The 14576-nt window shown below is 46.2% G+C and overlaps 2 protein-coding genes across 2 annotated transcripts in view; both read left to right on the top strand.

Annotated features, from left to right (window-relative positions):
- Window positions 1-14576, top strand: part of LOC100334219 (interferon-induced very large GTPase 1) — a gene marked incomplete in the record, with an annotated part of 38756 nt that overhangs the window by 19445 nt on the left and 4735 nt on the right. Inside the window, 4 exon segments of the mRNA NM_001442875.1 lie at window positions 11030-14324; window positions 14326-14332; window positions 14335-14568; window positions 14570-14574. Of these exon segments, the coding sequence (NP_001429804.1) occupies window positions 11030-14324; window positions 14326-14332; window positions 14335-14568; window positions 14570-14574 (3541 nt within the window).
- The window catches only part of LOC147845451 (uncharacterized), a 140632-nt gene continuing 136221 nt past the window's right edge, over window positions 10166-14576 (top strand). Inside the window, exon 1 of the mRNA XM_087243675.1 lies at window positions 10166-10865. The gene's annotated coding sequence lies outside the window, so the exon portion shown is untranslated. The remainder of the gene's footprint in view (window positions 10866-14576) is intronic.

Here is a 14576-nt window from a genome sequence, read left to right as displayed (position 1 = left end):
AAGCCCCAGTAGGCGGAGATGCCGAAGCACCTTGTCCCTGTACACAATCAATTGCTCCCGCGAGTGGGCTAAAATCAGCCAGTCGTCGAGATAATTGAGTTTGCTGATGCCCGCGAGCCGAAGGGGCGCTAAGGCACCCTCCGCGAGTTTGGTGAAGACCCGCAGAGACAGAGAGAGCCCGAAGGGGAGGACCTTGTACTGCCACGCTCGACCCTCGAACGCAAACCGCAGAAATTGGCGGTGGCGGGAAGAATGGAGACATGGAAATACGCGTCCTTCAGGTCTATGGCTGCAAACCAATCCCGAGGACGAACGCATTGGAGAATGCACCTCTGCGTGAGCATTCTGAATGGCAGCCTGTGCAGACAGCAGTTCAAAACCCGCAGATCTAGGATTGGTCATGACCCACCGCTCTTTTTGGGTACGATGAAGTATGGGCTGTAAAACCCACTCTCCATTTGGCTGGAGGAACCGGCTCGATTGCACCCTGCGCCAGGAGGGCAGCAATCTCCTCTCGCAAGACAGGGGCGGACAGGGGGTTGACCCTGGAGAAATACACGCCCAAGAACTTGGGGGGCCGTTTCGTGAACTGAATCGCGTAACCGAGTCTGATTGTGCGTATGAGCCACAGGCAGGCAGAGCCCTCGCTAATGGAGTCATCGCTACAATCGCTGACGTACCAGCGGTGGGGCAGCGCGGAGTGGGTGTGCTGATCCGGGAAGCACGAGGGTCCCGCGGAAGAGCTGGAGGAGAGCGATTCCTCTGGCTCCGCACCCTGACTCCGGAGAGGGGGCTGGAGGGCTGAGGGAAGGGAGACCGTCCCCCCAGCGCTCGTGAGCCACTGGCGAAGCACGTAGAATCTGTGAGCCGGAAGGCAGCGCGTCCCGGACTGGCAGAATTCGTGCTGTCACATCCGGGGAAGGGGAAAAGTGCTCTTTTATTGATGTTTTGGTGGCACTGAAAAGTACCGTTGTTATCGGGACCCCGCCCTCCAGCGGGGAAAGAGCAAGTTTCCTCTTCTCCGGATGGCCTGTCTCAGCGACGCTTCGCGGTCCGTTTACCGGACTTAACGGCGGCCTGGGGAGGGGGGGCTGCCTGCTTTTGAGGTGTACGCCGCGCCCGCTTGGTCGGAGGCGCAGGCGGGGCAGCACTCGTTGGCGGGCGCCCTCGGCGAGGAGCAGCGGAGGTGGATGGCTCGGCGGGCGGAGCGGGCTTACGGCCACGCCGATAGATGACATTGCCCATCGCATCCGACTGCTCTTTCACCGCCTTGAATTCCTGGGTGAATTCACCGATGGTGACGCCGAACAGGCCAGCCTGGGATATGGGCGCAGCTCATGTAGTAAGCCTGGGTTGGACCCGCCCTCGTGCAGCTCGGCCAGCGCCTGCGCTTGGTAGCGCTGGTAGGTGGCCATCGCATGCAAAGCAGAAGCAGCCTGGCCCGCAGCCTTATAAGCTCTGGCTCCGAGGGAGGCAGACAACCTACAGGCTTTGGACGGGAGGCGGGGCAAACCCCGCCACGTAGAGGCGCCGCGCGGACAAAGATTGACCGCGATAGCGCGCTCCACTGACGGGATCGCCTCATACCCCCTGGCAGCTCCGCCATCAAGGGCGGTGAGGGCGGAGGTACACGCAGCACGGGCAGAGAAAGGTGCCCTCCAAGACTGCGTGAGCCTACTGTGCACTTCCGGGAAGGGGTCGAGAGGCTTCGAAGGCTTCGCCTTCTGGTCCTCTACGTAGCACCCATCTAGTCGGTCCGGCCGCGGAGCTGGGGGATGAACCAGCTCCAACCTCACGGCCGAAGCAGCCCAGGAAAGCACGGCTAACATGTCCGCTTCAGGATCCGATTTGACGGCGCTCACCTGCCCGGAGGGGGCGAGCGGGTCCGGATCTTCGTCGGACAGTGAAAGCCCACCCTCCGATGCCGCGGAGGACATCTGATCTCCGGTGTCAGCGAGTGTGAGAGCTACCATCTGGTTAGACGGATCACTCCCACTACCCGAAGCTTGGATAGAGCGCCGTGAGGAGCGAGAGGTCCGCGAGCCCGTGGGCGGCGGATTATCTCCCGCTGGAACCCTCAGATCTGCCCGAGCGCCCGCTGCTTTTTTAGAACAGTAGGCAACTGGGGTGGCTCGCTCTCTTCCGAAAGTTAGCTGCGATCTTAGCTGTGCAACGGTCATGGCATCGCAATGACGACATGAACCGCCCGTGAGCACCGCATTAACATGCTGGACCCCCAAACATGCAATGAAGTGATCGTGTCCATCATCCGGAGCCAGGAAACCCCCGCATCCAGAAACGCACAGTCGGAGCGCCATCCTGAAAAGGACGTGCTGCACGACTGTGTTGCTCTTTTAGGAAAGTTTGCAACAATACGCACCGCTCTGGAGGACCGGACCCAAAGAACCGCAGGCAAGGGAGAAACCCAGCTCGACCGTCTGCCACCGCGAAGACCCACTCTGGACCGGGAGACACACTCGTTCGCTCTGAAGTGCTGAACAGCAACAGGAACCCTCATCGACTCACTCAGAAAGGATCTGAAGCGAAAAGGATGGCGTTTGCTGGCTTCAGGTGTGCTTATATGCTGGGATAATTGCCGATGCAGCACACCTGCGCAAGCTTACGCTGCCAATTAATTTTCATTCATTGGCCCGTTCAATACTTTCCAGACAAGCAGCTTCTGATCCGAATCTCTTATTCGTGGATTCAATTAATCCACTCTATGGCACTGAAGTTCCCCAACCGAAGGGGAACTGTACTTGTAGCCACAGAACCTCTATATCTACAGACATTAGGTCTTGCCTTATGGAAAATGACTTTGAATGTTTATGGCAACCCCTCCACCATATTTACTTCTATCTTTCCTATAAATATCATAACCATTTATATTTACTACATCATCTGAAAATGCTTGATCAAGATGTGTCTCTGTTACTGCTAAAGGCTGATTTATACTTCTCCGTCAAACACCGGCATATGCTACGGCGCTGACGCATAGCCCTTCGCCGTGGCCGTCGCCGTCACTGAAGTGCACCTCTCAAAAAATTTAACTACACGTCGCAACGACGCGTAGCGTAAGCTCTGTGATTGGTAGGCTTGGTAGCGCTGACGAGTCTGGGCGGGACCGAGAGCCGCGCAAATGGCGCGAGCGATTGGTTACAAGTGTGGAGTCCTGTGAAAGAGTTCAGGATGGAAAGTTTTGTTTTGTGTTTACCTCATAGTTAAAGTTGTTGCACGTCCGCCGGTTCCTTCCTCACAATGAGCGAGTTTGAGCCACCACATCCCGGAAGTGTTTAGGAAAAGCAAAAAAGCAGCGAAGAAACTCGACACAGAGGAAGATTTACACCTCACTGCCAACTAGCGTTTCGGAAGTGTTAATGCAGACCAACAGAGACAGCGTGCAGAAGTATAAATGCACAGCTACGCGCGTTGCATGCGCTGTGGGTTACGCCGGTCACCTGACGCAGAAGTATAAATCAGGCTTAAATGCGAATATTATTTGTAATCAAAGCATCAGATATTTCATCAAGTTTACTCCGAAGACTACAAACGTTAATATGAGCTAATTTTAATCCTTTCCTTGGTAATTTAATTGATGCTGACATAATTCATGGGTGAAACAGTGGCGCAGTAGGTAGTGCTGTTGCCTCACAGCAAGAAGGTCGCTGGTTCGATCCTCGGCTCAATTCTGTGTGAAGTTTGCATGTTCTCCCTGCATTCGCGTGGGTTTCCACCGGGTGCTCCAGTTTCCCCCACAGTCCAAACACATGTGATACAAGTGAATTGGGTAGGCTAAATTGTCCATAGTGTGTGAATGTGTGTGTGGATGTTTCCCAGAGATGGGCTGGAAGGGCATCCACTGCGTAAAATCGTGCTGGATAAGTTGGCACTTCATTCCGCTGTGGCGACCCTAGGTTAATAAAGGGACTAAGCCGACAAGAAAATGAATAATATAATAATTCATAAAAAATATTTTTTTATTTCGTTCCAGCTAGATGTCTGGTAGACTTCTGTAAAACACAAAATTGCATGATGGGAATGATCAATATAAAGTTTAAAAGATAATTCAAGAGTTCACACTTAGCTGATGATTTACAAAGCTTATTTGGCATGCTGTCCCGGGAGAGAGCCCCGAGCTCAAGGGCTCCTCGAGCCCGGGGCTTCCTCCCGTTGGCAGAGCAAGAAGGGAGCCTGAGCTCGGTGGATCTGAGAACTCCCCTGCTGCTGTAGCTAAGGGAACGTAAGGAATTAGACAAGCTTGATTGTTATGTATGTTGAATGTCTTTGGATGGTGGGAGGAAACCGGAGAACCCGGGGAAAACCCACACGGACACGGGAAGGACATACAAACTCCTCACAGAAACACCCACCGGTCCTATAGAACTAGGACCGGCAGTATTCTTGCTGTGTGGTTCGCAGTGCTAACCACTGGACCGCCGTGCCGCCCAATCACAGGTAAAGGAGGAGAATAGGGGAGGAGGGGGGTTTCTTCCAAACGAAGATAAAGTGAACTGAAAACTGAGGCTATTTATGGTGCCTTAGGGCTCATATGATTGGAAGATTAGTGATTAGCAAATACGAGACTGGCCGGGATAAATCATAAGCACGTGATCCTCTCGAAATTAGTTTATGAATAAACTTCACTTCAAGAGTTCACACTTAGCTGATTATTTACAAAGCTTATTTGGCATGCTGTCCCTGGAGAGAGTCCCGAGCTCAAGGGCTCCTCGAGCCCGGGGCTTCCTCCCGTTGGCAGAGCAAGAAGGGAGCTCGAGTTCGGTGGATCTCAGAACTCCCCAAAATGCAGAAATTAATCGCTCGGGACAGCAGCCGCGTATTCAAAGAAAAAACCCCCAAAAGGCAGGAAATTAGAGCTATATCCGGCTGCTGGATATAATAGAAGGAAAGAAGGTTTAATGCATGGGCATTAATTAGATAGGATTAAGAAGGGTGAAGAGAGGATTCTAGTAACTCTTGCTAGAGTTAGAGCTTGAAGGAACCCCTGCGGGGGTCATGGTTTTCAGGGTTATGAAAAAGGAAGAATATGTGGTTTGAAGCAGTGTAAAGAGAACTTTGAGTGAATCTTGAGGGAGTTGGAGCTCTAAGTGACCCCTGCGGGGGTCAGAGCTTGTGGGTAGAGTGAAGATATGAAGCAGTGAGTGGAGGAGAGTAACTCTTACGAAAGATGGAGCTCGGAGCGACCTCTGTGGAGGTCGAAGCTTGAGGGTGGAGTGTAGCTGGGAGGAGCAATGAGTGGGAGAGAGTAACTCTTGTGAGAGTTTGAGTTCAGAGCGGCCTCTGCGGAGGTTAGAGCTTGAGGGTAGGGTGTAGATAGGAGCGACCTCTGCGGAGGTTTGAGCTTGAGGGTAAAGTGTAGATAGGGGCGACCTCTGCGGAGGTCATGGCTTACAGGTAGCGTGTAGATAGGAGGTGCTAGGTAGCGGTGAGGTAGAGGGTAGCCGTAAGAGGATTTTAGGGTAACTCTTGCGAGAGTTGGAGCAAGGAGCGACCCCTTCGGGGGTCAGAGCTTGAGGGTAGAGTATAGATTGGACGGGATAGGTAGCAGTGGGTGGAAGAGAGGTTTTAGGGTAACTATTGCGAGGGTTGGAGCGATCTCTGTGGAGGTAAGCGCTAGGAGGTGATAGGAAGCGGTGAGTGGAAGAGAGTAACTCTTGTGAGAGTTGGAGCTTGAAGCGACCTCTGTGGAGGTCAGAGCTTGGGGGTAGAGTGTAGATAGGGGGAGATAGGTAGCATTGAGTGGAAGAGAGTAACTCTTGTGAGAGTTGGAACTCGGAGCGACCTTTGTGGAGGTCAGAGCTTGAGGGTAGATTGCGGATAGGAAGAGATAGATATCAGTGAGTGGGAGAGAGGATTTGGATAACTCTTGCGAGAGTTGGAGCTCGGAGCGACCTCTGTGGATGTCCGAGTTTGGAGGTAGAGTGTAGATGGGAGGAGAAAGCTAGAAGAGAGGGTTCTGGGTAACTTTGCGAGAGATTGGGGCTCGGAGCGACCCTTGCGGGGGTCAGAGCTAGAAGGTGAGTGATACGGAGAGAGGTAGTTGAAATATAGTGAAGAAGTTTTAGCTTGAGCGGACCCCTGCGGGGTTTGGAGTTTGGAGAAAGAGTCTAGGCGGAAAAGAATAGGTAACATCGTGAAGAAGAAAGGACTGTGGCCGAATTCTGCGAGAGTTGGAGCTCAAGGGGCTCATTCGGCAGTCCGAAGAGTCTAGAAAGGAAAAAAGATCGTTTAGAGGTAGGGTGAAGAATAAATTAGTTGAGAATGGAATGTACATAAGAAAGGCATGAGAGGCTGAAGAGTAGGGTTATAAGGATAGAAGATTAGGAAGGGAACAAGCACAAATATAATACATATGTACAAATGCAGTAAGGATACAAACGATTGCCTCTGTATAGCAAATTGAGGTTGCTGAAAATGCTAACTGTAATGGCCTTTGGGAGCGTCCTTGGCAAACCTGTAGGGGTGCCATGGGTGGACGATTAGGCTTCTGCTGAGTTTGATTTGGATGACTCTTGCGAGAGTTGAGGCTCTATTAGGTACCTTTGTGAGTTGGAGCTGTGTGAGGAGTTGCTTGGGGTTTGGTTAGAGCCTGTTGGGCTTCCTTGAGGTGGTATTTACTGAGGCGTATGTAAGATTTGAAAGCTTCAGAAGACCAGCGACCAATGGTCTGGATCTGATTGTGTGAGAGCCCGTTAGAGGCTGCTGTAGTGGCTGCGCCAATCCTGAATGAGTGGCTGGAAAAAGGCTCTGGGGAAAAACCTGATAGGCGAAGGATTTCTTTAAGGTGTTTTTGAAACCAGAATCGAGATACTGGACGTTAGCGTCGTCAGTAAAAAGCGGGGCCATTGGGTTAGCTACTTGAGATTTTCTTAGATTAAGATAGGCTAGGAGGGTTTGGAATGGGCGTGTAGGTGAAGGTATGTCGAAAATGAGGACAGAGTGTCCTTTCTGGATTTGATCTGTTTTGCTTTGTTTGATAGGGAAAGAGATAGTTTCCTTATCTTGCAAAGCTAGATCTGAGATGGTGGGGTGGAGTAGAGGGTTAAATTTAGATGTAACTGTTAATTCGGAACATCTGAGAAACCCCAAAAATCCTAGATTAAACATAGCATCTAAGGTGCGGGCTGTATGGGAGGAAATATAACCTTTACGAAGGGTGTAGATGCATGAGGTAAGGATTTTGAGTGTGATGGGTTGTCTAGCGTCAGGGCTGGTGGGGTGGTTTTTCTGAATACCCTTGATAAGAAAGGAGGTTTGCGAATTTGTGATGGCGTCGGAAGGGGACCCATGGATTAATTTACGAAAGAACTGGATCCCGCTAAGGTAGCTCTTTATTGAACTGGCTTGTAGGTGATTTGCGGTGTGAAGGTGGGATATAAAGGAAGTGATAGAGAGAAGAGAAAAATCAGGGAAAGGAAGTTGGTGTAGAATATGGAATTGTTTGAACGAATTCCATGCTGTGAGGTATGCATTGAGGGTTCTAGGAGCTATTGCTTGCAGGATGAGAGATAGAGAAGTTTGGTGAAGATTGTGAAGTGGGTGGTTTATGGCAATATCGTTTCTGAATGCGGAGGTACAGGCGTGGGGTGAGGGTCTGCTTCCGGGGCCAGTTGCCAGAATTTTTGTAGAGACAAGCGAGAGAGAGAGTCAGCAATTTGGTTTTTGCAACCAGGTACGTGTTCAGCAATCATGATAAATTGTTTTTTAGCAGATATCCAGATAAGGCGTCTTAAAAATGGCGTAAGTGCTTGGGAGTGAGAGCGCCTTTTGTTAATGCAATGCACTGTGGCTTCATTATCGCAGTGAATGAGAATGCTAAAAGTAGACCATTCGTCCCCCAACAAGATGGCTGCTGCGACAAAGGGGTAGAGTTTAAATAGGGCTGAAGAACATTGGTCTTTTGGGATGGAATTGAATTGAGGTGGCCATGTTGAGGCAAACCAGTGTCCTTTGTAGTAGCCGCCGAAACCAATTGAGGGGGCAGCGTCTGTGTATAGTTTAATGTCGATGGGGGATGTTGTTAAGTCGCTATAGAAAAAGGAACAGCCGTTCCATTGCTTAAGGAAAGAGATCCATAAGCAGAGTTCATCGCGACTTGGTTTAGAGAGAACAATTATTTCTTCTAAACCTTGAACTGTGGTAGATAGTTGAAGGAGGTGTGAAATAAAGGGGCGGCCCTGTGGAATGATGCGCATAGCGAAATTTAGATAGCCGAGAATTGAAAGGGAGTTCTCATTTTGTGCACATCTGTTTTTCGAGGAAGATTTGGGATAGAGAAATGATCCGATCGATCTTCTCTTTGGGGAGGGATGCTTGAAATTTGTGCGAGTCTAGATTAATGCCCAGAAATTCGATTGAAGTACTGGGACCTGAAGTTTTTTCCTCTGCTAGAGGAATTCCGAGATCAGCGAAAACTTGTTGGGTGATCGCTAAGTGTTTGGCTGGAGGAGATGACGGGGGAGAAATAATGAGAAAATCGTCTAGAAGGTGGATGAGGTATGGAATTCCGTAATCACTGGATAGAATTCAGCATAATGCTTCTGACATCATGTCAAATATTTTTGGTCTGCTTTTGCATCCGAAGGTTAGTCGGACTGCAAAATAGAATTGATTGCGCCAATAAATGCCAAAAAGGTGCCAGAAGTCTGGGTGGATTGGCATGATTTTAAAGGCAGAAGAGATGTCTACTTTGGCTAGCCAGGCGTTGTGGCCGGCTATCTTTATAAGAGAGATTGCTTGATCGATGTCGTGATAGTTGAGCATATATTCTTCTAGTGGTATCGTGCTGTTAATGCTAGGGAAAGAGGAATTATGTGGGGACGAAAAGTCGACTATGAGGCGTTTTTTGCCGGAAAATTTTCGAGTTGCGACACCAATGGGGCTAATGCGTGAAATATTGAATGGAGGAGCCTTAAAAGGTCCAATCATGAATTTGTTGTCGATTTCTTTATTAATAAGATAATCGACTGTTTCGGGTTCGGAGTTCGCAGACTGCAGGTTAGGACAAATTAAATTAAGTGAAGGGAGAGCTGCAACACCTGGGTGGAATCCGTGGGTTAGACCTGAAATGAGAAAATCAGAAAAGTTAGTATCAGGGTGAGAACTTAGTTCCCGAGCAAGGTTAGAAATATTCACAGGAGTCGAATTTTTTTTTTGCCAGAAAATTTTTGAGTAGCGACACCAATGGGCCTAATGCGCGAGATATTAAATGGAGGAGCCTTGAATGGTCCAATCATGAAGTTGTTGTCGATTTCTTTTTAATAAGATAATCAACGGTTTCAGGTTCGGAGGTCGCTGACTGCAGGTTAGGACAGATTAGATAAAGTGAAAAATGGATTGTATCCTTTGTGAAGAGGATGTGGAGTGTAGTAGGCTGGATGAGGGTCAGCTTCTGGAGCCAGCAGTCATGATCTCTAAAATAGAAAAACAAAGAGAATCAGAAATTAAATCTTTGCAAAATAATACAAGTATGGCAGACATGAAAATTGTTTTAGATGATATCCATGCGAGGCATCTGAATAAGGGCATGTAAATGGAAGCGCTTTTGTTAATGCATGGTCTGATAGCTTTATTGCTACAATGTGCAAGGATGGTAGAGGTGGGTGTTCGTCTCCCCACGGGATGGCAGAGGGATGGAGAGCTGAGCAAATGGGGTGTGGCTTGTCTGGTGGTCCTGGAAAACTGGTATCTCTTGAAGAGTGAGCATGTGAAGTGATAGTGAAGTTTAAATTTTTATTTATAACAGTCAAGTGAGAAGTTTGTTGTCTTGCCGTTTTCACACCCGACTGACTTGCTACATAATCTTATATGACACTTTGTATGGCGTATTACACTTGGACTTTTGTGCTTGATGGCATAATGTTTTCCAATAGCTTGCTATAATTTACTGGTTGGGTAATAATCTTTTCAGAAGTTAAATGTCTATTGGTTTTTTTTTAATTTTTTTTTTTATCTTAACTAAATTCACAAGCGTGTCTGGCCTATTCATTCATAAGGTCTTTGCAACAGAGTCAAGAGAGAGGGCGGGACCATCTCCAGTCTTTTAGCTCATTGGATGGTGATGCTTCTCTTTACAGCTATTGGCTTAACGGAGTTTCAGTCAGGCAATGCAAAAGGTGCAAAAAGCCTGGCGGCCATTTTGTTAATCAAATTCAACATTGTTTATGGCTGGAGCTGCTGTTCTGCTGAACACATTCCAGCAAACAATCTGTTAAACGATGGATCGCATGTGTACTGCTAGGAGAAGGTAAAGGTTCAGTTTTTGCAATAGCTTTGGAGTTTTGGCTGTTATCTTGCTGGGAAATAAGGTTGAAGACACAGCAGATGCGTCGTGGAGGCTCTTTGAAGTGGAAGGTTTTGGTGTTATTGTTTAAGCTGTTGATGAAATTGTTGGAGTTGTAGTTGTTTGAAATGGTAGTAATAGTTGTTGTTGTTGCTGTAGCTTGTATATTGTAGCTTGTAGATTGAAGCTTTTAGATTGTATATTGTAGATAGTAGCTTGAAGCTTGTAGATTGAAGCGTGTAGATTGAAGCTTTTGTAGCGCTTGTAGCTTTTGTAGCTTTGTAGTTGATGAGCAGAGCAGAGCGTTCTTCCAAACGAAGATCCTGAAGATTGTAGCTTGCTGCTGCTTTAGTTGTCCTTGCTGGTTTAGAGTTGTTTTTTCAACGGAGCTAGCTACGGTGAAGCTGCTTCTTCCAAACGAAGATAAAGTGAACTGAAAACTGAGGCTATTTATGGTGCCTTAGGGCTCATATGATTGGAAGATTAGTGATTAGTAAATACGAGACTGGCCGTGATAAATCATAAGCACGTGATCCTCTCGAAATTAGTTTATGAATAAACTTCACTAAATCTAAGTGCATTTTTTCTTTCTCTGTTTTAAAATGTGAGATAGAACTAAAGACATTACAGGTGTTTTATTCTGTTTTGAAAACTGAAAATAAAACATATCATTGCTTTTATATTATTAAAAGAATAATTTAGATGACTGTTTCTTTGTCGTTTGAACAGGCAGAAAAAGAGGCCATTGAAACTGTGGAAGTCAAAGCAGAAAGGATACAGCAACTGTTTCAGAGACTTCACCTTCTCAGAACTGAGAAGCTGAGATCTGCAGATGTTAATAAGATATATGAACATTCATTACTGACACATGAGTCTTGTGCTGAAGAGGAGCTGGTTCAGACCTTCATACAGAAAATACTGATGATGAACTACAGAGCAAGATACATTCAAACTAATTCATCCAACCAGTTAAGAGTCATTGACTCATCTGAAGATGAATATGATATTTTTGATGTTGACTTTAGAAAGATCTCTAATTCAACAACTCAATCTGACCTCATTCACCCGATGGATGTTCAGATGGCCGTGTTTCAGTGTGCTGATGGTTTCCTGAAGCAGCTGATAGTCACTAAACTGTCCCAGTGTCAGTTCGCTCTGCCTCTCCTTGTTCCTGATCCAGAAACTCAACAGATTGAGTTTCCTCTTTGAACATTCAGACAAATCAACAAGAGCTGGAAGATCAGAAACACCAACAATGAAACCATCAGTCAAACCCAGCCCATCTACAAGGCACAAACTCCAATGGTGTTTTTCTTCAGGTTTGGTTCTGTGTCTTCATCCAAGTCTCAGCTGATGAACAGTCTGATCAATGACAAACACAACACGTTCTTCCACAGGAACTGCCCAGGCAGCAGCAGATCCAGAGTCCTGATGGATGGAGTGGTGGAGATCGCCTGGTTCTGCCCTTCTGGGAAAGACACTGATAAATTCAATAACTGTGTTGCATTCTGTAATCTACATGGGAATGCAGGCTATAATGAAAAACAGTGGAAGATCCTCACTGAGATGGCCTCAGTCAATGTTCTTCTTCTGCCAAGGCTCAACAGAAATTACAGACATGCAAAAACGATCCAAATCCTGTACAGGAACAGAAAGCCACTTATTTGCCTTTTTACTGAGGATGAATCTCCTATAATTGAAATACAGAAGGGGAAATACAAGATTGGTCTGAAAGACAGAAGTCAGGCAGAAGTATCTGAAGAACTCAGAAGAGCTATAAGTGATTGTCTCTCAGAATCTTCTTCAACTTTCAGACTTGAAGACATGTCCAAACACTCAGACATCAGAGTCGATGAGGAAGATGATGAAGACTGCTGGAGAGGAAGAGCAGCAGCACAGCAGATGATCAGTTTACTGAAGAAGAAAAAACTGACAGATATCAAAGAATCATTTCTGCCTCATCAGGGGAAACTGTGGCGTCAGTGGAGCCAAAAGAACAAAGAACTACATCGATATCGAGGAGATGAGACAGAAATAGACATCAGTAGAAAACTAGCAGAAATGAGGAACATTCGCAAACAGCAACATGAATCTGATGTCAGTGAGTTTATCAAGGTCTTCATTAAAGAATTTAATTCACATTCTGATCACAGGAAGATGTTTTTCTTTAAATGGCTCAGAATCCTCCTGGATAAACACACATCCACTGACCTTTCTGCTCTACACTACAAATATGATGAAAAGTTGTCAACAGTCATGAAACTGAAAGAGCGATATGATAAATCTGAGCAAATAAAAGCTGAACAAACTGAACTTGAGAGAATATCCGAGGATCTTCAAGCTGCCATGTTTAGTCTGGAGCACATCATGAGGGAGATCGGTCAGATCCATGAATCATGTTCATCTGTGAAGGAGAACAAGAAAGATCTGCCGGTTCACTTCTCTTCTCTCCCGAGTCTCGCAGCAGAGATGATGATCTCTGGGTTTCCACTGGAGCTGATGGATGGAGATGCTGCTCATGTTCCTTTTGTCTGGATCTCTGCAGTTTTTGATCAACTCATCCAGAAACTGGGAGACCAGAGAGTGTTTGTGCTGTCAGTTTTAGGGATCCAGAGCTCTGGGAAATCCACCATGCTGAACGCCATGTTTGGACCTCAGTTTGCTGTTGGTGCTGCAAGAACAACTAAAGGAGCTTTCATGCAGTTGGTCAAGGTGTCAGAGAGGATGAAAACAGAGTTGATTTTTGACTACATTCTGGTTGTTGAAACTGAGGGCCTTCGTGCTCTAGAACTGGTTGGTAGATCAACAAGAGATCATGACAATGACTTGGCAACATTTGTTGTTGGTGTTGCAAATCTGACACTGATGAACATCTTTGGAGAAAACCCCTCTGAGATGCAGGACATTCTTCAGAGTGTTGTTCAGGAATTCATGAGGATGAAGAAGGTCAGACTAAACCCCAGCTGTGTGATGGTTCATCAGAACATTTCAGACGTCACAGCTCAAGAGAAAAACATGGAGGGAAAGAGAAAACTACAGCAGACACTGGATGAGATGACACAACTTGCTGCTAAAGAGGAAGACTGTGATGTTGAATGTTTCAGTGATGTCATTAGATTTGATGTTCAGAATGATGTGAAGTATTTCCCTCAGCTCTGGGAGGGCAGTCCACCAATGGCTCCACCAAACCCAAACTACTGTGAGAATATTCAAGAACTAAAGAAAACTGTTATGTCTCATGCTTCAAAATCACAAGGAATGATGCTGAGAGACCTAAAAAATCATGTTGAAGATCTCTGGGAGGCTTTACTGATTAAACACTTCACCTTCAGTTTCAGAAATGGTCTGGAGGATTCAGCCTACAGGAAACTGGAGACTGAATACAGTAAATGGTCCTGGAAGCTTCGCTGTGTTATGCTGAAGACCGAAAACAAACTGCACAACCAAATAGAAACTGAGACAGTTCACAAGGTTAAGAAGACTGATCTTCAACGAGAACTGAATAAGACAAGTGAAGAAGTGAAAAATGCAATGTCAGAATTTTTCGAGAAGGACAGAGATGCATATATACTGATTCAGTGGAAAGCATCGTTTGAAATTAAAATAAAAGAGTTTCAAGAAAACATTGTGAGAGAAACAAAGAGGAAATTAAATGAGATTCTTCAACAACGAGACCTAAAGAAAAAGATTGATGCTCAGAGGACACTACATGAAAACACTCTCTATGAAAAGAGCATGGAACTTGGCTTAAAACTCAAACACATAACTCATGATGATGAAACACTAAAGAAAGAGTTTGATTTGTTTTGGCAACAGAGTGTGAAAAAGATCACCAGAGACACCCCTGAAATAGAAGTTATTGACATTATGAGAGACGTGAGAGAGATACTCAATGACAATTATAGGGGGTACCTCCCTGTAGACCACTGTTGCAGTAAGAATAATATTTTCACTGTGCAGAGTTATTCAGAATATGTAAGAATTAAAAAGTCCACTATTAAACATTTTTTCAATGAGAAGTTTGGGATTGGTCATCTATCTAAAGAGGATGAAGAGGACATAAGAACATTTATCACAGATGTTGATCAACAGACAGTCAAGCAATTGCAGCTATTTAACATTTCAAAGATGGGCTACAACATCAGCTACATACAGCAAATCACAGGATACATCAAGGCAAGAGTAATACAACATGAGAAAGGACCAGTGAACTATATGTTCAAGATTGAATTCTTTATGGATTTGGTTTGTTCCATTTTTGATAGGGTGAACAAAG

This window comes from Danio rerio, chromosome 3, assembly GCF_052040795.2.
Source record: "Danio rerio strain M-AB ecotype USA chromosome 3, GRCz13ab, whole genome shotgun sequence".
Taxonomy (NCBI): domain Eukaryota; kingdom Metazoa; phylum Chordata; class Actinopteri; order Cypriniformes; family Danionidae; genus Danio; species Danio rerio.
Note: the sequence above shows the minus strand (reverse complement) of the source record. Positions and strands in the feature narration are given on the sequence as shown.